Source organism: Orcinus orca, chromosome 4, assembly GCF_937001465.1.
Source record: "Orcinus orca chromosome 4, mOrcOrc1.1, whole genome shotgun sequence".
Lineage (NCBI taxonomy): Eukaryota > Metazoa > Chordata > Mammalia > Artiodactyla > Delphinidae > Orcinus > Orcinus orca.
The window spans coordinates 120,856,201-120,877,884 of NC_064562.1; the positions used below are offsets into that span (position 1 = coordinate 120,856,201).

Below are 21,684 nucleotides of genomic sequence, written 5' to 3' on the forward strand. Positions count from 1 at the left end.
AGGATGCTAATATTAAGGTAAGCTTAAAACAAAAATTTCAATAACAGAAACTATTTTATCCTCATTGCATACTGAAATGTATATATAAAATACCTTTAAAAGTATATATTATTTAAACAATATACAATAATCCAATGCATACTTTTGCTGGAATGAATGTTTCTAAAAGCTGGGCTTAACACAGCCATAGAAAATTTTCACTTTGCAATTTCTTAAGTCAGGGTATGTTCTACTTCTGGCCTGCTACTTCTTTGGTATAATTTTCAAATTCAGACTTTAAAAATATCTTAATAAATAAAATGAGGACTGGCTGACACTCCAGTACCAATGAGTATACCTAGCACCCAAATCTTGGCTTCTAAATACCATTCTCCAATGAAAAGAACTAGGGCTTCTTGAAGAATGGGCTGATTCTAAGGCTGGGGCAAAGAATATACAAGATGAGCCTGGAATATCCTGTACTACCAGAAACCAACCAAGTGCTCAAAACAAAAGGCTGGAGGTATGTCAAAGGGAAATGGAGCCAACCTGAAAGAGTTCCCAAAGGCCAAAGCTGGAACAAGTTGAGTGACAAAATAAATAATGGGTATGGGCAAACCTTGGAGATACTGTGGGCCTGGTTTCAGACCACTGTAATAAAGTGAATATCACAATGAGGCAAGTCACACAAATTTTTGATTTCACAGTGCATATAAAAGTTATGCTTACATTACACTGTAGTCTTCTAAGTGTGCAACAATATTATATCTTAAAAAACAATATATATACCTTAATTAAAAAATAGTTTATTGCTAAAAAAACACCAACCATCATCTGAGCCTTCAGTGAGTCGTACTGGTAAAACCAAAGATCATTGATCACATATCACCATAACAAATATTGCAAGAACTATGAAAATGTGACACAGAGACACCGAATGAGCAAATGCCGCTGGGAATTGGCACCAACAGACTTGTACAACACAGTGTTGCCACAAAACTATCTGTAAATAACACAATATCTTTGAAGTACAACAAAGTGCAATAAAATAAGGTATGCCTGTATTGAATCATAACCCAAAGTATACAATAAATATACATGAGTCCACAGTAATACAAATAAATGATTGTATCGATAAATAAATGAGGGGTAAGAGACAAATCTTACTTTCAGAAAAATTCTAAACAATATATGTAGATGTCCTCCCCTCCAAGAAGTAAAGCTTACCCTGTCCCCCCAATTGTGGACTGGACTTAGTGGCTCACTTCCAAAGAATAGAGTATGGAAGGGGAAAAACATTTCAGTGGAGAACGCTTGACAAGCAGTACCCTTAACCAAGTGATCAAGGTTAATATCACCAGTCATGTTCATAGCATGTACCTCCTGATATGCCATGATGAGAAGGGTACTTCACTTCTGTCGTACACTTCCCCCAAACCCAGAACTCCAGTCTCATCGTGAGAAAGACATCAGACACACCCAAACTGAGGGACATTCTACAAAATACCTAACCAATACTGTTCATAAATTTCAAGGTCATTAGAAAACAAAAAGCAAGGAACGACTGAGAAGTTGTCAGATTAGAGGAGACTAAGGAAATATAATGACTAAATGCAATGTGGTACCCTGAATTGGATCATGGGACAGAAAAATGACATTAGTGGAAAAACCAGTGACACCCAAATAAAACGTGGAGTTGAGTTAATAGTATGTACCAATGTTGGTTTCTTAGCTTTGACAAATGTACAGTGGTAATGAAAGATGTTAACATTAGGGAAAACGTGGTAAGAGATATACTGGAATTCTGTGCTACTGTTGCAACCTTGCCAGATGTAAAGCTATTCCAAAATAAAGTTTATTTAAATAAACAAACGAAAAAGAAGCCATGGCTTCAGTCCAATAAAATCAGAAGTATATAACTTAATAATGGCCTCCACTCCACCAAAATTTTATTTCCTCTTCTCATGCTGTGTGAGTTTTCCTTAGCACTTATCAATAGACTCAAGTACTTGAAGATTTTTGTTGTTGTTGTTTGTTGCTGTTTGCTCTGTTATGCTCTCTACTGGATCCCCAGCATCCAGAAAAGTTTCCAGCACTTAGTAGGCATTCAGTAAATATTTGCTGAGCAAATACCTCTATTACTATTTCATTTTTCTGTACAAGCTGTTAATGTAATTTTTCTCTTCCCACCCTAGCAACAAGGTAACTCATGAAGGACCCCGGTGCACAAAGTAGGATAAAGATGAGAAAAAGCACACAAGTGGCAAAGGGTATAAAACTCACTATGATCTGTAAAGCTCTTTTGCATCAGTTAAAAAGGATGCATCTCGAAAAAAAAAATCTTCTCTTTTGCATACCACATCAAATTTCAAATTCTGTGCCTGATTTTAAAGTCTTCTATGAGCAACACAAGAACAGAAAGAACAAAATTATCAGTTTGCTGCTTGATTATTTACTTTTCTATAAATAACAAGGGTACTTAAGTGGGTCACATTTACATATTTTTTATTAAAATAAAATGTAGTGGCAGGAAATGAAAATGGTACAGCAACTTTGGAAAAGAGTTTGGCAGTTTCTTATAAAGTTAAACATATGACCCAGAAATCCTACTATTAAGTACTTAACCAGGAAAAAATGAAAACTTATGTTTGCACAAAATCTTCTAAGTGTATGTTTATAGTGGCTTTACTCAATAACCACAAAAACTGGAAGTAACCCCAATGTCCAACTGGTAAATGGATAAACAAACTGTTACACCCACACAATGGCACTTTACAGAATAGTATATTAGTCCATAATAAAAAGGAGTGAACTATTGATACACACAAGAAAATGAAAAAATGTAATGTGCTAAGTGAAAGAAGCCAGACTCAAACAATTCCATTTAGACGACATCTGGAAAAGGCAAAACCATAGGGATAAGGACCAGACCAGTGGCTGCCAGAGGATGAGGGCAGAGGCTGGAGTTGCCTTGAAAGAGGGGCCACAGGAAATTTTGCGGAGTGATAGACTGTTCTGTATCATGATTGTGATGATATTTAAACGAATCTATATTTCTACTAAAACTCAGAACTGTTCACCAAAAAGAAGAGTGAATTTTATCCTATGTAATTTTTAAAATAAGTATATATGGAGCAAATTAAAAAAAGATGGCAATTAAGAAAAATATAGTATATTAACATATAAATAGAAACACTTATTCCAAATAACAATCAACCATCTGTGATCCTTTTCTCCACTTTAAGTCACAAAGATAAGGAAGAATTTTGAAGAGAAGAAAGATGTAATCTTTAGCATATGACTTCAGTTGTTACATTTGGAACCTATCATTGTGACGGAAATTAACAATAATCTCAGCTCTAAGAATTCAGGAAGTTGTACAAACCAGGAAAGTTTGTTATTAAAATTAATGAAGTACAGGAAACTTGACAGAATAGCTAGGCTGCCTTTGTAATTAAGGGTAAATGATACCTTTGGCACACTGATTTTGTGTTAAGTTTCCCTAAAGCTCTCGTTAACTGGGGACAAGCCCCAACAAACTTATTAAGATGTTAAGAGGAGCACATGCTACTCAAGTATGAGGAAAAACAGGACTAGACTAGGCTGTGATCACTAAAATCTAAAGATCTGTGAGAAGCATGCTTAGATATCTCTTTCTTTAAATTGGGATCTAAATACATTCAGACACTAAGGTAATGCCAATATATACGTTAAAATTGTTTTCTAACTGCCATTTTGGAAGGTAAAAAATATATAAATGTAAGTGAATGGTCTGACTCAGATAACCAAACCTACTAGAAGCCATTTGGATCATGAAATAGTTTAAATAAAAACATAATAATAAAGAAAAAAAAGAATAATTTCTGGGAAAATAAAATAGGGCCTTAGATATCTGATAATCATAATGCTTTGATGAGCAACATGCCAATAAATTTGCACAGGAGCAACGAACACAGAGGCCAAGAATCTGCCATGTTATTTGCTGAGCTTGATTAAGTCACTCGATTTCTCTGAAACTTAATTTTCTCAATTTTCTTCAATTAAGCAAGATACGATTTAGTACTATGTAAAAGGCAACATACTAGATGCCAGGATACAAAAGTGCTAAAATGTGAGCAATGCCCACAGATAAGACAGGGCGAGTACTACATGTTATCAGGATCAGCATCATCCTGTAAATTTAAAAAATAAAGGAGTCCTCTTGGCACAATTAGAGAGCTAACCATTGACCTAACACACAAAGGAAGGCTGAGAACCCATTAAAAGTTTTCTAGAGTCAGTGATATAAGTATGCTATTAGGCTCCACTTAAAGGGTATTAAGATTCTCTAAAGGTGGATTTAAAGATACGTACAGGTATCCCCTGCTTTTTGAAGTTTGCTCTACGCCACTTCACTTTTACAAAAGACCTACATTAGTACCTGTTTTTGCTAACAGAAAGAAATCCTAAGAGGATTTTCACTTTTACAAAAAAAGGCAAAAATCGAAAACAGCATTCGGTGTGTTTTTCAGCAGCTCTTATAGAGGCAGCGAGCACCCCTGAGCAGTGAGAGTGGCCAGCCAAGCTCCTTCCCTGGGAACTATACACTCATCATCTCAGCAGCAAGCTGCCATAGCTTTGAACTGTGTCTGTGAGCGCCTGTGCTTTCTCTCCATTTATTTTGTGTATTCATTACCAAGATGTATCCTAAGGTATTGCTTCTTTGCTTTATGTCATTTCGGCTTACGAATGGTTTCACAGGACTGCTCCCTTTCTGGATAGTGGAGAAACCTGTACTACCTATCCTGATCAACTATAAAATGAACAGGGTAATCCATATTATACCTATGAGGCATAGACAGAGAGACACGGTACACGCAGCAAGCACTGTGGTAATCACCTTGTAAAGATACAACTGAAGCAACAGATTAGAAATAGCCCTTTCTTAGAGCCTCAGAGAAAACTAGCAATAAATCTTAAGTTTGAACTTCATTATCTATAGCTCAGACTGGTTGCTTCTTTACAACTGAAACCAAGTCGTTACCAATTTACTTTTATAAATATCTATTTTGTTGTTGTTTAAACAAAGCAATGCATGTGCATGGTTAAAAAAAGTCCCCACCTCTCTCCAACCCAGCTCCACTCTAGAGCAACCCACCTAGGCCTCCTTAACTTACTTTAGATCTAGATGTTATCTTCATCTCCCTAAATAATATATTTATATGGTTAGTTTTTAATTTACAATTTTAGAATATTGTCTACTGATTTCAGCTCTGAGAGGTAAGTTTAGTTTATTTGACCCCAACCTTTCCCTTTAAATTCTCTATTGGCCAATCTTAATACTTCACAGCTTTACTCCTTGCTCCACCAAACATATACAGTATTTCTTGACTCAGCTAACTGGCTTTTTACCTCTTTCTTCATCCTTCTCTCTTCTAATTTTATCTTCTGCACTTTTATTTTTTCAAGGCTCATAAAATGTTCTATAATCACACTGAGTTTTCTATGCTTTTCCTGTTAGTATATTTCCTAAGATTAAGAAAAATCTGAATTACTTGTTAAACAGATCGCTGGACCCCCATATCTAATCAGAATCTTAAGGAGAGAAATCTGGATATCTGTATTATTAGCAAGCACCCCCAAATAATTCATATAGTCAGGCAAGTTTAAGAAACACTGTCTGTGTGTTGATTTTTGGCCAGGTAGAATGTCATAAATAAATTTCCTTTCTTGTTCAGCTTCTATGACTTGTGCTTCTAATTTTCTTCCTTCCATTGTCAGTCATAATCATATCTATCAATTATTCAAATGTCTCACAGCTTCCATAAAAACTATGGAATTCTCTCTCTACCCAAGCGTCTCCCTTTGGAAATCTCATTCTTCCTGTTGCAATCTGGATTGGAAGCTTTCTTGGCACCCTTAGACTCTGCTTTGTTGGTTTCCAGCTTAGATCTGTTTTCTGGATCCCATGCATTCACCTTTTTTGGTTTACTTACATGTTCTGCAGAAGCATATCCCTAACTTGTGTTGTGTAAGAAAGGATGCATGGGAGGTAAATTTCCCAAGTCCTTAAACGTCTGAAACGTCTTGATTCAGTCTTTACCCTAGATTAATGGTTGCCTGGGTAAATTCTAGGAGGAAAATCATTTTCTCAGAACTTCAAAGGCATTACTCCAGTTGCTGAGCTTTCAGCGCTGCTGGGTCAGTCAGATACCAGTTTGATTCTCAGTCCTCTGCAGGTGACCTGTTCTCCCTCCCCATCCCTAACCCCAACCCCAGGGACTTTTAGCGTCTTCTTTATAAAAGCTTCAGTTTTCAGAGATTTCACAAGAAAGTGTCTGGGACTCAGAACACTTGGGTACTTAAATTCTTAGATCTCTTCCACTATTCCTTGGAAAATTCTTCTTCGTTTTGTCTGTTCTTTTTTTCCTGGAACTCATATTAGCCAAATGTTAGGCTTCCTAGATTAAATCTCTATGTCTCTTCTTTCTTCCTCATCTTTTTGCTGTCTCAGACATTTTGTTTACTTTCTGGTAGATTTATTTACCTTATGTTCTAACTTCTCTGTATCCGCCTTCTAGGACTGCTATACCAAATTAGCACACACCTGGTGGCTTAAAACAACAGCACACCATTCAACCCACTACACCGTCCACTGACTTCTTTGTCTTAACAATCACGATTTTAATTTCCAAGAGTTCTTGTTCTTTGATTGCCTTTTCTTCACAGCCTCCTCTTCCTTCTTAATGGACGCCATCGCTTCTGAAATCTCAGAGGACACTCATGCGACTTTGAAAAATTCAAGTTCTCTTTCTACTTTCTTTTTTTCCCATTTAGCTTATGAGGTTTTCTTAAAATCATTCATTCAGTAAATATTTACTGAACACATACAGTATCCCAAGCACTGTTTTAGGTACTAGGTATACAAATTCCTTGCTTTTACGGAACTTATACTCTGGTGGGGGAGGCGATGCATAGGAGCAATGAAGATGTTTTTAACTCTAGCAGGTACAGGGCAAGAAAGGAGGGAAAAAGAGAAATATGGAAATGCCAGGGAAGATCTCTCTGATAGGTAACACTCCAGCACAGAGCTGAATGAAGTGAGGACGTGAGTCAAGCAGACATCTAGACAGGAACACTGCATGCAGAGCAAGCTCAGAGGCAAGAATATGCATGGCGTGTCTGAGAAACAGCCAGGAGGCCAGGATGGCTGGAGCACAGTGATCAAAAGGAAGAGTGGTAAGCAATGAATTCAGAGGGGAAGCCCAGTATCAGGCCACACAGGAACTTGTATACGAGGAGCAGAACCTGGCATGATCAGATGTACATCTTAAAGAATCAAGATGACTTCTGGTGGAAAGCAGACTTCAGGGGACAATGGTGGAGGCAAGGTGAAGAATCAGGAGGCTACTGCAACTGGTCAAGTGAAAGACAATGGTGACATGGATATAGTGGCAAGGGTGGGAGTGGAGAGAATTGTCTTCTGCATACATTTCAAAAGCTGGACTGGGGCTTCCCTGGTGGCGCAGTGGTTGAGAGTCCGCCTGCCGATGCAGGGGACATGGGTTCGTGCCCCAGTCTGGGAAGATCCCATGTGCCGCTCAGCGGCTGGGCCCGTGAGCCATGGCCACTGGGCCTGCGCATCCGGAGCCTGTGCTCCGCAACGGGAGAGGCCACGACAGTGAGAGGCCCACATATCGCAAAAAAAAAAAAAAAGCTGGACTGAAGGGAGAAACTAATGAACTAGATATGGGCTAAGAGTAGTGGTGGCCACAAGAGTGATTCCTAAGTTACTGCTTATAGGTGAGAAGACAGAAAGAAATAGTTGGGTGGGGGTAGGGGACCAGGAGCTCTGTTTTGTATACGTTAACCTTTAGATGCTTCTTAGACGTTTCAGTGGAAATACAGAGTACATTTACTGCATCTGTAAATCTTGAGCTCAAGAAGAGACTAGGGCTAATGTTACACATCTGGGAGGCATAGATGCTATCTCAAGCTACAGGACTGGATGGGATCATCTACAGCAAAAGCAACAACAGAAACTCCAGACCATGGGCCAAAGCCAGCACATGGCCTGTTGTTATTTTTATAAATAACCTTTTGTTGGAACAAAAGCCATACCCATACTTTTACTCTCTGGTTGCTTTTGCCCTGCAACGCAGAGATAAGTAGTTGTAAGAAACCACAGGTTTTGCAAAGCCTAAACTATTTACTATCTGGCCCTTTTCAGAAAGGGCTTGCCAACCCCTGCTCTAGAGAGAGAACAGATAGATAAGTGGGCTAAGAACTGAGTCCTGAGCCGTTTCAAAGGTTAGAGTTCAGATCAGAGGATCCAGCAAGGGAGACTGCTGAAGGAGAAGCCATCAAAAGAAGATAAAAGCACCGTCCCAGAAGGAAAAAGAAAACATTTCAAGGAAGAAAGAGGGCTTCATTGTGAAAATACTGTTGAGAATTCACATGAGATGAGAATTTTAAATTGATCATTAAACTTGCCACATGGAGGTCACCTTTTTTTTTCTTTTCCTGTCCTACAGAGCTTTGAGGGATCCACACAAAGGATATCTGCCTCACTTCCATAGCTTCTTGATGGACATGCTTTGCTCACTCTCCTTCTGCATGACCTTGGCCACTGCCATCTCAAAGTCCTCCTGGGTGACATGGACTCACCACTCCCGTAGTGAGTACAAGCTGGCTTCAGTGCACACACCCTTCACTTCAGCCCCTGACGCTCCTGGCATGAGCTCAGCAATTTTTCTCAGGTTGATCCCCCGGGTCAGGTTCATTTTCCAAGAATGGATCTTCAAAATATCCAGCCGGGCCTCCTCGTTGGGGGTGGGAATTCAATTTTTCTGTAGATGCACCCTGGGCGTTGCAGTGCCGAGCCCAGGATATCAATCCTATTAGTCGCCATGATGACCTTGATATTCTTGGTGGCCTCGAAGCCATCCAGCTGGTTGAGCAGCTCCAGCTTCGTGCGCTGGACTTCACTGTCCTCTCTGGAGCCTCCCTCCAGCCGTGAGGAGCCGATGGAGTCAATTTCATCCATGAAGGTGATAGATGGAGCATGTTCTCGGGCCATAACAAACAGCTCCCTCACCATTCTTGCTCCTTCCGCAATGAATTTCCATACCAATTCACAGCCAGAGACACGAATGAAGGTATAGTCTGTATGATGAGTCACAGCCCGGGCCAACAGTGTCTTCCCAGTGCCTGCGGGTCCCTACGGCAGCACTCCCTTGGGCTGCGCGATGCCCGGCATTTCAAAGAGTTCAGGATGCTTAACGGGCAGCTCGATCACTTCTTTGATCTCCTTGATCTGCTTGTCCACCAATCATCTCTTAAGTTGAATCTGGCACCTTTTCCACCATCATCAGTGACACCAGTGGGTCTACCTTGTTGGGTAGGATCTTGTGCAGAGTGTAGCTGTCATTTCTGAGAGCCACCCAGCAACTGGGTGTCACATCACTGATGTCAATGTTCTTGTCCATGTCGACGACAAACTTGCCCTCAGGATGTACCTGAACCAACACTTTCTTCTTATCCATGGTCCCGACTACCTCCCCCCCATAGGAGCCCTTTTCCTGCAGCAGCTGTAGCTCTTCCTGCAACAGGCGAACTTTTGCATTAATCTCATTCCTCTGTGCCTGCAGCCTCCAGAGATTTTGGCTCTTATCATTCACAATCAGCTGGAGTTCTTCAATCTTGGACAGATAATATTGGCGGAGTCCACTGCCTGCCTTCCCCTCTCCAGCTCCATCTGTTCTGGTCCATCAAGCGCCATCTTCCCTCTTCCGCGGAGACCGCGGGCATCAGAGCCGCCATGGCACCAGGCCGAGGACACCTTTTGGCAAAGCAGTTTGGCAGACAGAGGATGAAACCCTGGCTGAAAGTGATCCCTGACAATTTGGCTTATGTTTAATAAGAGGCTAGAAAAGACTGATGTGCATGCAGCGAGGCTTGTTGAACGGCCAGCTTCCCTCGGAGATGTGTGGGTAAGAAGCTGGCTGTGACACTGGGGCGTTCCCTAAATGTCACAGAGCCCAGAGCTCCGCTGAGCAGCGACACCATCAGGTTGGGCTACTGACCTCCAAACACCTTCTTCAATTTCTGCAGAAGGAACCAGCACATCGCCTAAGCCCCAGGCCTGCATGGTAAACATCTGTGTGCTATTCCATGATAAAACTTAAACTGCTCCTCCTTGTGTCAGGCTCCACATGTCTCTTACTCTCTCTCCAATCTGACATCAACATGTCCACAAACTCTCTAAGGTTCTGCAAAGCAGTTCAGCTTCTTCCGAAACTACAGCCCCCTCAGCACACAGACTTCAGCTGGGACTGCCTCCGTGCCGCTTCATCAATAACCACATCTCCATCTGCTTTTCTTCCTTTATAAATATCTTGAAATCACCAGCTCTGATGGCTCCTTCTTATTTGTTGTTTCAGGGTTATCCTTTTTTATCCACCTACTATCACTTTAATAGGATATTTATGAGGAGGGAGATAAGACAAACAACTGTAGTCACCCTACCATCTTGTTTTGGTATTTCACTTTGTCAAAAATAAGACTACACACCTACTGGGCATAAGCTAATGAATTCTATCAGGCCCATCAATATACATTAGACATTGCCAAACAGTGTCAAAACTTTCCCTTCGACTGGACTGAAATGAGATTTTATTCTATCATTTTGTAAGTAATCTATATGTTTTTCTCTTATAACAGCAAGTTGTATCAGGATGAAAGTTTATTACTTGTATTAGCAAGTGAGGAAACTGAATGGACTGCAAAACTTATACCTGATTATATATGTTATACACATCAAATAGTTACATGTATGCTAAGTATCAACATACTATTACGTATCATTACTAAAAGCATTTATAGAGATTCTTATTGGAAGCTGTAGCAATGACAAAAACCAAGTAAATATAACTAACATTTCTATATCCACACAATAACCATTATCATCTACTGTGTCAATTCAAGTTTTATGATATGGGCCAAATAAAAAAAAAAAAGTTACAGGAACTCATATTTAAGACTCAAACACACGTTTCATGTAATTCAGTAAATTTTATTAAGTCCAAATGTGTGGTACATTCAATGGCAGATTCCTCCCACTATTCAAATGACATACTTAAAAAACAAAACATATAGTAATTTCAACATAAGCATAGTCTTACTAAAATGATAAATTCATTGTTAAAGAACTGCATGATTCGTTCTCACACTAAATAAAAGCAATCTGAATTATCTACAGCACTATTTCTCTAAGTGAACCAGTCACCTATCCCATAGTAAAAAAAAAAAATCCAAACTATGAAAAGTGTAGCTTCTCCTCATCCTTTAGGAAAAGTTAAAAAATCTAAAATAATGAATTTTCAAGTTATTAACAAAACAAAAACATGTAGACTACCAAAGAATATTGGCATGCAGTGCTGTGTCTTTGGTCCCATATGAACAAGTCTTACTTCGTTATGATTTCACAACTAATTCAAAAGACTGCAAGTTGGTACCCATGAAAACTGTAAGACTTGGAGTTAATAAATCAGGACTTACTCAAAGTATGCAATTCTATCCATATCCCATTGTTATCATCCTTCACAAAACGTAACAAGAATTTTGGTCTTAAAGTCAAAAGGGAAAAAGAAATAATTCATATTAAACATTAACCATGTGCCATGTGTGAGACAGTGATAGTCTTTACAAACATGGTCTCATTTAACTGCCACAGCAATTCTATAAAATCATCAGTGCTATCCCCGTTTTACAGATGGAGAAACAGAGCTAGGGGATGTCAAGCGATGCCTAAAATAGTCAAGCCAGGGCTACAACCTAAGTGTTTTGACTATTAGTGTAGAACCCAATGCTTCTCAAATAGAATTCCATCAAACTCTAGAGTTACTTAGATGTCAACAAATGTTCTGAGAAACAGGGGCTCTTGGATTCAAAAGTTTGGGACAAGTTACTTTACATAAGAATTTCCAACAACTTTAATATGCACATTGTGACTCCCCAAGGTGATAAAATGAGAAGTGTTTTGCTAATTTATTAAACCATGAAGCTCTTCCTTTAAAGAAAGCCTAGTAACATACCATGGGATGTTTGTGCTCAACTAAGCAGTTTGGAAATGATCAAGTCCAATCTCCTCTTTCCATGGTTTAATAAAATGAGGTACAGAGAGGTTCAATTACTCATGCAACGCCACACAAAAAGTTCATTACAGGGCCAGGAGGCCTCATGATTCCCACCAGGATGTTTTTTCTCCTCTGTCACCCTGTCTCACTTCAATACTGTTCCCACAAAGTTCAACACCAATTAAAAGGAAAAGAAAAGTACTGCATCTTCATTTATTCTAATTCTCCTGAATGATGGTAAAGAGAACCATTTACAGAAATGAAATGCCAAAAAGTCTACCTCCCAACTGCACTCATATTTCAGAGGCTTGGGATATATTTGGAAATGTGGGAAATGATTCCACTGTAATAACGTTAAATAATACTTTTCAGCCAAGTGGTGCTATATTCATGTTCTTCTTTGAAGGGAGCGAACTGCACCATACTACTGCACATAGATACTGCCAGAGTATAAAATATACAATTTGTGACCATCTTTATAAAGAGCAAATTGTTCATTGTTACCCCTTACCCCTTAATCCTAAAGGGGTTTCCTTTCACTTTGTCCTACCCCTTCCAGCAGGCAGTAAACAGTCTTGGGCCAAGGATGCCATCTGGCGTTTAGTTCAGGAATTGTTCAACCCAACAATACCTTCCAATGACTATCTCACCACCTGGCCCCTCCCCCAAACCACATTCTCCTTTCTTCCAATTTTTGCCCATTTACCTCAGTAAAACCTTTTTTCTTCTTTTCTGTCATTTGTTCCAACTGAGTGAAAAAAATATATATGTATTTTATTTGTGGCATTCCAGTTAAAGAAAATCGTGAGTCTGAAATACACTTGCAGCTAAAGAAACAAACCACAGCGAGAGGCCAATATAGCCTCAAAAATACCTCATAGAGGCCCGGCCCCAATACATAATGTTAAGAGTATCTATTATTCATCCAATGTCTCCAAGGACTATCAGCACTAAGAAGGACCTTTAAGATCACTGGTAGGTCAACTGCTTCATTTTACAGCTAAAGAAACTGAACATGTAAGAAATGAAGCCATCACCTGGCCAATCAGCACACAGTGAGTTACAGCAGAGCGAGAACCAAGGCCTAGGACTCCCCATGCCAAAGTCAGTGCTCAGTGGGTTACACCATATGCTCTAGGATCCTCAAGACTATTTTTTCTCAGCCAACATTCAAATAATTTTATTTGAATTTTTTAGTGTTTTTATACTTTCCTTAATTAATTACCAATCTCTTGAGGTCAGGGCCCATAACTAAAATTTCCTCAGTGCCACATCTAACAGTGTCCAGCACATTTTATAAATATTTATTGACTTTTTGGTCAATCATTTATTACTGTATTACTTTCACCATTTTATGAGTTAGACAGCTTTTATCTACGTAAAAACCTAACTGCCATTTTGTAACACTGTTTCTATGGAAAGTTGTTCCTCAAACCATTGCTTTGTAACCTTTTGGAACAATCCGTTCAGAAATTTGGGTCTTCTTGTTAATGGTCCCCTTCTACCTGATCAGTCTTGACCAAATTAGGATGGAAAAGAATATGGAGTCAATTCTGAAGAAAATGGGAATTTTAGTATCAACTGCATTATAACCACAAAACTATTCAAATTCAGCTTTCTCTTCCATAAAATACTCCTCGACCCTAAGCTCAGATAGCATACGTATAAACATTTTATAAATTACAGGTATCAATAATGATCACAAGTATTATTAACAATAGAATTTATATTCTAGACCTGGTGACTAATCATTTGCATACACTATGCCATGTAAGTCTTACAGCCCTATTTTACAGATGAGAAGAACTAAGGCTCAGCAAGTTAGGAAACTCGTCCAGGGTCCCAGAGCTAAGAGCTAAAGAATCCAGGATTCGAGCTGAGATCTGAAATTCTCTAGAGCTGGTGTTCCTAATAGGTGGGTGATAAGGCAAGGTCGACTTTACAGAAAAAAAGGTACTACTCCCCTCGGGGCTCTGAAATCAGTGAGGCATGAAAGCAACTCAACCAACCTGGCTATTTCACATCATAGCTAACCTACACAGTGAAATATCGGGATGCAAAGAAAAATGAGAATAATGGAGACCTGGGTGTTTTCCCATCTTAGTCGGCCAGGTCAGTGCCCCAAGTCGCTTCGCCCTCTGGGTTTGCTCAATTTGCGGAGTTGAATGAGCTACTTTGCAACCAGCGAGGCTCTTGATCGTGGATCGCATTCAAGGTGCAAACTCGTGAGTATAAATTCACGCTGCTGGGAGGCCCTTCATCAGAGTCCCTGCCCTGAAAAAGAACCACTGGACCTGTCATCTCCGAAGTCCCGCCTCATGGGCGGCCCTCAGCAGGAGTTTTGTTACATCCACTGGGAGGGGGAGGGGAAAGGAGGGGAGGGGAGGGGAAAGGAGGGGAGGGGAGGGGAGGGGAGGGGAGGGGAAAGGAGGGGAGGGGAGGGGAGGGGAGGGGAAAGGAGGGGAGGGGAGGGGAGGGGAGGGGAAAGGAGGGGAGGGGAGGGGAGGGGAGGGGAAAGGAGGGGAGGGGAGGGGAAAGGAGGGGAGGGGAGGGGAAAGGAGGGGAGGGGAGGGGAAAGGAGGGGAGGGGAGGGGAAAGGAGGGGAAAGGAGGGGAGGGGAGGGGAGGGGAGGGGAGGGGAGGGTAAGGGGGAGGGTAAGGGGGGAGGGTAAGGAAGGTCGGCTAACCAGTGGACTCTGCTCCTCGCGTTGGGAGCTAACGCGAACCCAGAACAGTGACGCGGCTGGGCTAACGGCTGCCGGCCCGGCTAGGTGACCGGGCGCACTCCCACGCGCGCTCCGCCCGCGGCTCGGGGAGGGCGGTTGGCCGCGCCCAGGGTGACCCGGGCGCGGCCCAGCCGGCCGCCCTGCGTCTCCGCGCTCCGCGTTTGGGGACTTAGTCCGCCGCCCCCATCTCTGGCAGCTCCCATGGCTCGGCGCTGGCCCCCGCGTGCGGGAAAGTGATCAGAACCGCGCGGCGATCGCGGCGGGCCCGAAAGAGGGAGGGATGGAGGCCGCGCTCCCATCCCGAGCCTCCGGCGCGGCGCGCGGTGGGACCCCCTCGAGCTACTTACTGAAAAAGAGGCGGTAACCGGGAGAGTGGGGCTGGCCGCGCTCCTCTGTGCGGTAAAAAGCCATGGCGCGGCGCGGCCCGGGCCCTGCGCTCGCTCCCCGCGGCAGGCGGGCGGCGGCAGCGGCAGCCGGGGCGCCCAAGCGCCAGGCCCAGCTGGTGCGCAGCAGTGGTAGCCGCACGCGCATGGCGTAGACCCGGGTCCGGTTTCGCGCGGGTGGTGCCGGGGGACCGGCCCAGCCGCACGCCGGCTCCCCCTACCGCCCGGAGTCGTCGCTCCCGGCCCGGGGCTTGGAACCCGCCCCAGCCAGGCTGGCCCTGCAGACTGCTCTTTGAAATTAGAGCGCCCGGTGAACTGCCAGTAATACACACGGTACACGCAGCGAGATCGGGGTTCAGAGATAATCAAAACAAGGTCCACCGCCCCTGAGGAGCTCACTGCCACTTATTAATGCATACATGCATTCACTCCTTTACTCATCCAGACAGTATTTACTATCATAATATTGTTTTTATTATAGTGATTTAATATTGAATGGTTACTCTGTCCCAAGCACTGCTCTAGATCCTGTCCAATGTAGGAGAAAAGCATGCACGCACGTAAAAACATCACTTTGAGACATAGTGATCAGGCCTCCTTGTGAGGAATTGACCTTGACGTGACTTATAGAGCCAAAAAACGGTAACTTCCTCAAATGCCTTCTCCTCCATGAAGCCTTTTTCTTTTTAACCCAAGTAAAGGTGATTTATCCTTCCTTTTTCTTACATTTTCATTCCTACAATGGCACTGGGTACCGTGCCTATATGTTTGTGAGCTTATCTTATTCCCCATTTCACCCTGACCGGCCCACTGGATTGTCTACGTGCCAAGCGCTTGAGATTTAGCATTTTTGAAGAATGGAACATCCATCATGTCTTGCATAGATAATGGCTCCTTTGTGTTGAGTTAAATTGTTCCTGGAACTCCTTCTCTACCAGATCTTTCTCATGAGCATATGAAATTCTACTTATCGGCTTTTCCGAAACACTTACGAAAACATCTTCTACAGGCACTATCTCCACTTTTTCATATTCTTCCCTCATCTCACTCCAAACGGCTTCTTCCACCTTCACAGGGTTATCAATGACCTCCTTGTCAAATATGAAGGTCAATTCTCATAACAAATCAGAATGAGAGAATCCAGAAGACAGCATTAAATAAGACACTTTTTAATTAGAAATTAAAACTTTTAAAGAAAATCCAATATTTCAGTTGTTTCATCTGTAAAAGTTCAAGCAAGAAGAGTAGTAATTTTATGTTGTACACCTGAAACAATACCTCAATACATGTTTTAATTAAAAATAGATTGAAAAATAAAAAGAGAAGAGTAGCAATTTTACAAGAAGTGGCAAAAAAGTTCACTTATGATCTTTGCAAAAACTAAGTGAAAGAGTTTTAATTAAAAGAGAAGCCATTTCTAAAACAATAAACTACGGTAATAAAAATTAACTAATAAATGAAATGTTAATAAGCACAATGAATACACAAATTCATGAAAAATGTAATTCTAACTTAAAATTCTGGCTCTTGCAAGAGAAGACAAACATCTTTATGTAAATTATGTCAATTAATTTATAGTAATTAAGTCACAGTTACAAGATCTGATCCAATTCAAACTAGTTAACCTCTCTCTGTTCCATGGCTACAAACAACATCCTCTGGTTATTAATGTTAACAAGATAGACAAGATTTTTAACAATTGGTGGAAACAAGCTTTTACTCACAAAAATCTGAAAGCAGAAATCTTACCAAGATGACTCTATAGTCACCATGTAACTTTATTTAGAGAGGATAGTACTTACATCTACCTAGGCAGTGGTCAGGATTTTGATCAACACCAATGTCTGGAGGTAAGCGATACAGGGCTTTCCTATATGAGGGAGCCACCTTATTTCTATCCTGTTGCTCTGATGTATTCGATCTCCATTGCTGAGGTAACCTTCACAGTTCAAAGTGACTGCTACAGCTCCAAGCATGGCATCTTCAATCTACCTAGCAAGAAAGAAGAAATAAAAGAAGGATGTATCCTTCTCTTAACAACACATCCCAGAAATTGCATACACCACATATACTTGCATCCCATTGAGCAGCACTTAGTTGACTGTCCATCACTAACTATCAACTAGCAGTCTTTTTTCAGGGTGGTCATAAGCCCAGATGAAAATTAAGAGCCATACTACTACAGAAAAAATGGAAACTGAATATTGGAGAATAACCAGCAGTCTGCCATAAATGTCATTTTCTTTTCCTATATCCAACTTCCCTGGAAATGTCGGTGAAAGGTTTACATATTTCTACTCCAGTTGTGAACAAGGTTCACATTCTTGAGCACCTGAGTTCTTTCAGCATCTCCAATTATTTCATGACAGTTAAAATTAGGAGACTGGTCTACCCAAGTTCCCAAAAAGATCTCTAGGACATATCATCACTAGTTAGTTAGACTCCCGCCTTAGATCGTAGATCCTAAGATGTTTTTGTCAACAGTCGTGGCTTTGTAATGTGTCAACCTGATTAGGCTACAAACTATAAGGCAGACTCTCCCATAAAAAAGAGGGAAATTTCTTTTGTGCATATACCATGATGGTCGTATCATTTTATTGTTTCCTGACGTAGAAAAAAAGCTTAATTGTTCTTTTAACCTTTGAAATTCAGATGTTTCAACAAGAAAAAATCCTATTAAGATAAAGTTGTGGGCTAATTTCTAATGATCTACATATTCCTAGAATGAGACCAAACATTCCAGGTGTCTGATTCTTAGACATATTATTGCTCCATAACATTAAACACAATGACTTTCTTCTTTAAAAAAAAAAAAAATTGAGGTATAGTTGATGTACAATATTATATAATTTTCAGTTGTACAACATAGTGACTCACAATCTTTAAAGGATATAGTCCATTTGTAGTTACTATGAACTATTGGCTATAGTCCCTGTGTTGTACAATACATCCTTGTAGCTTATTTACTTTATACATAGTAGTTTGCATCGCCTAATCCCCTACCCCTATCATGCCCTTCCCACCTTCCCCCTTCCCGCTGGTAACGACAAATTTGTTTTCTAGATCTGTGAGTTTCTTTTTTGCTATATTCACTAGTTTGTTGTATATTTTAGACTCCACGTATAAGTGATATCATACAGTATTTGTCTTTCTCTGTCTGACTTAGTTCACTTAGTGTAATGCCCTCCAAGTCCATCCATGTTGTTGCACATGGCAAAATGTCATTCTTTTTTATGGCTGAGTAGTGTTAAACGATGGCTTTCTTTAGAAAATGATGAAGAGAAGAATTTTCCCCAGAGAATTCTTCCTCAAATTAACACCATAAAGTTTCCTAATACTTGTAGTTACCCATTGGGAGAATCCAGCATATAGTTCTAAGGGCCCTCTTGCCAATGGCTTTCCTTAACTCTGGCAACAGATTTATTCATAACTGCCAACAAGTTATGTGCATCCTGATTTGAGAAAACCGGCAAACGTATTAAGCATTTTTAGAATATGAAATGTTTACTCAAAATGAAATATTGACACTCGTTATTTTGTAAATTACATTTTAGAGTGTTACCTAGTTTATCTTGCATTCAGAAAAGTAAGTAAGGAATTTTATTAAATAAGTTTTCACTTATTGTTAATCATTTAAATCCTCATCTTTCATTCCCTACAATTTACTGAAGTATTTAAGAATCAGAATTAAGAGTGTGTTATAGCAATAAGAAGAAATAATAGGTAAACCAGGTTAAAGTTCTTTAAAGATTTTCAATATGCACTTCTGAAGGTAATATTTATTACATAATATTTAATTATTTCTAATTTAGCCCAATGATGGGCTTGCATCATTGACATCCCCTGCTATTGTCAGGCAGCAAGTCTCAATTCTAGGAGTTTACAAGTTGGAGAGTAAAGACAAATACACACGAAACCATTAAATAACATTTCCAGAGTTTATATTGATAAAACACGCCAGAGGTTCTTGAATAGAGGATTGATTCTATAAACTGATGGTTTAGGAAAATGTTTAGAATAGCACGCAGGAGGAACCAGAAAAGGAAGTAAAAGACAAGGTGTGTCTAGATATTGACAATGACGCAAATATCAGGTGATAAGGACCCAGATCGTCCTGGCATGAAGAGCCTTACGGGTCATTTTAAAGATTTTGGAATTTATCTTAAATACAGTGGGAACCCAATGAGGTGTTTTAAGCAGGGGATGCCGTGATTCAATTTGTTTTATAGCTATCACCTTGGTTGGAGTGTGGCCAATCAACTAGAGGGGTGCAAGTATAGCATCTAGGGGTCTGATTAGGAGGCCAACGGAAGAATCCAAGCAAGAAACAATGGGAACAGTGGGAATGGCAGCAAAAATGGTGGAAAACACAAGGCTCTCCTGTGGTCCTTTTCCTCTAGGAAAGGTAGAGAAGCTGAAATAGGAAAAGATTTCCAGAGTGGAGGAGAAAGAACAAATCCAGCACACAGAAAGACAGGAGAGTCTGAGAGAAAGAAGGACAAAGATGACTGGACATGGAGGGGAAGAAAGGAACTAAGAACTGTGCAGCTGAGGAAGAATGAGGCAAAATGTAACATGGGAAAAAAAGTTAGGAAAATGAGTGGGGCTATAATTTGGAGGCCATAAAACAGTAGTGATCTATATCTTTGAGCACCAATTAATAAAAAATTAAAATGATTGTGTACTTTTTTAAAAAACTAAATGTTATATCTCTTTAACTTTTAATTAGGAAAACCAATATCTGCTGCTATGTTTAAGCAGGTTTCAGTTATTTTCCTGTTATTGAAAAAGTATCTCTTTTGTTACAAAATATCAAAGTTGTGTAACATCTGCTCAGTGGTGCTTGGTGTGATGCAGCACATTTGAACAGACTTTGTGGTTGAGGAAGATACTTCTGAAGCTAGTTTATTGTATCTTTCTTGACTTGCCTTCTAAGCTACTTCAAAAAATTTTTCTTCTCATAGAGACAATATTGTATTCTTTAAGATAAGGGACTTTTCCATTGCAAACAAGATAAATACTAATACCTCTAACACAAAGAATGGCTTCATTAAATTAAAAGACAATCAGAGTTATAAATTTTGTGGAATAAATTACTCTCTGCAGCCCCATCTGTGTCTCACATTAGAAGCCCCTCAAGGAGAGATCTACTTGAGTTTAGCATCTGTACTCTCTAAGGACCTGGAACAAGGCAGCAGCAATTATACATCCTATTCATGCTATGGAAACCAGCATCATTTATCAGAGCCATTCGTGGGTCCTGTGTTCCCCAGCCCTTCTCAAATAAGACCAATCAGGGCTTATAACTTTCTTTCAGGCTAATGTCAAAAATATCCTCCTTGTCTTCTGGACCAGCCAGTGGCTCAGTCAAAAATGGCCTGTGGGCTGTCTGAACTGTTTAGGACTGAGTTTGGCCTCATCTGAAAGAGGGCAAAGGGGAGTGGGTAACTGAACTTAAGTGGAGGTCTTTCCCATAAAGTCAGGAAGACTATAAGCCACCAAAAAATCTCTGATAGCTCTTCACTACCTTTCAGGTTTGAGAAGAAATGAGCATGCAATGTTCTTTGGTGATCTTTTTAGGACCGTACGCAATCAGCTAGACTGTTAATCCAGTGCATGATCCTAGTATATATACTTTTAAAAGCTTTCACCTAATTTTATTATGTATGCTTATAAAATATATCTATACTATTATAAAATATATATAACATATAGAATAATATTTATTATATATAATTTTATTTTAAAATCTTTTTCTTTTACATTTTCTCTCTCAGAACATTTTTTTTAAACTTTACCCTAAGTGAAAATAATACCAAAATTACCTAAGTAGTCTGCTCAGACTTTTCTTTGCTGACTTTAATGGCACAGTGCTATCTACTTTAATCATGGATAAATAAGGTTTCCTTAGAGAAAGCCAACTACTACCATATGTCTTTAAGAAAAAAACTGCCGGTAACTGATTAGCCCTATTTGCTGAAATAATTTTCCTTCTTATTAATTATTTTTGCTTTAGTGACTGAGAAACAATTTGCTTTTTATAAGTAAAAAAAAAAAACCTTCAGAAGTAATACTTAAAAATAACTTCCCATTCATTATCACCAAGATTACAAAAAGAAAAAAACACATATAAGTAAGAATAGCAAGGTAATTTAACCTTAAGAAGATGAATATAGAGGTGACTGAACTAAGGTGCTTTTTATGTAACTTTTGGAAATCTACAGCTGGTCCTTACCTGCAAATACAATTATTTCACTTAATTCCTATTGGCTTTTTTTTTTAAACTGATCACCAGTAAAATTCAAATTTCCCCATCTTAGAAAGGAAGCTTGAGTCTTTCCTCAGACACTGGACAAGAGTGATGATGATAAACTTTTAATCCTATTTTTATTTTTTTATTTTTTTAATTATTATTATTATTATTTGCGGTACGTGGGCCTCTCACTGTTGTGGCCTCTCCCGTTGTGGAGCACAGGCTCCG

The 21,684-nt window shown here is 40.0% G+C and overlaps 1 protein-coding gene and 1 pseudogene across 7 annotated transcripts in view; both read right to left on the reverse strand.

The window, feature by feature from the left end:
* PPA2 (inorganic pyrophosphatase 2) overlaps positions 1-15,382 on the reverse strand; it is an 85,132-nt gene extending 69,750 nt beyond the window's left edge. For 5 of the 7 annotated variants that reach the window (XM_033427817.2, XM_012532974.3, XM_049709502.1 and 2 more), the window contains exon 1: positions 15,168-15,382. In XM_033427817.2, the coding sequence (XP_033283708.1) occupies positions 15,168-15,351 (184 nt within the window). In that variant the 5' untranslated portion in view covers positions 15,352-15,382. Of the gene's footprint in view, positions 1-14,178; positions 14,370-15,167 lie in introns of all 7 variants that reach the window. The other 2 variants (XM_033427819.2, XM_033427818.2) reach the window with 1 other exon arrangement.
* On the reverse strand, positions 5,398-9,754 carry LOC101272344 (26S proteasome regulatory subunit 8-like; annotated as a pseudogene).
* Positions 15,383-21,684: the final 6,302 nt, after the last annotated feature.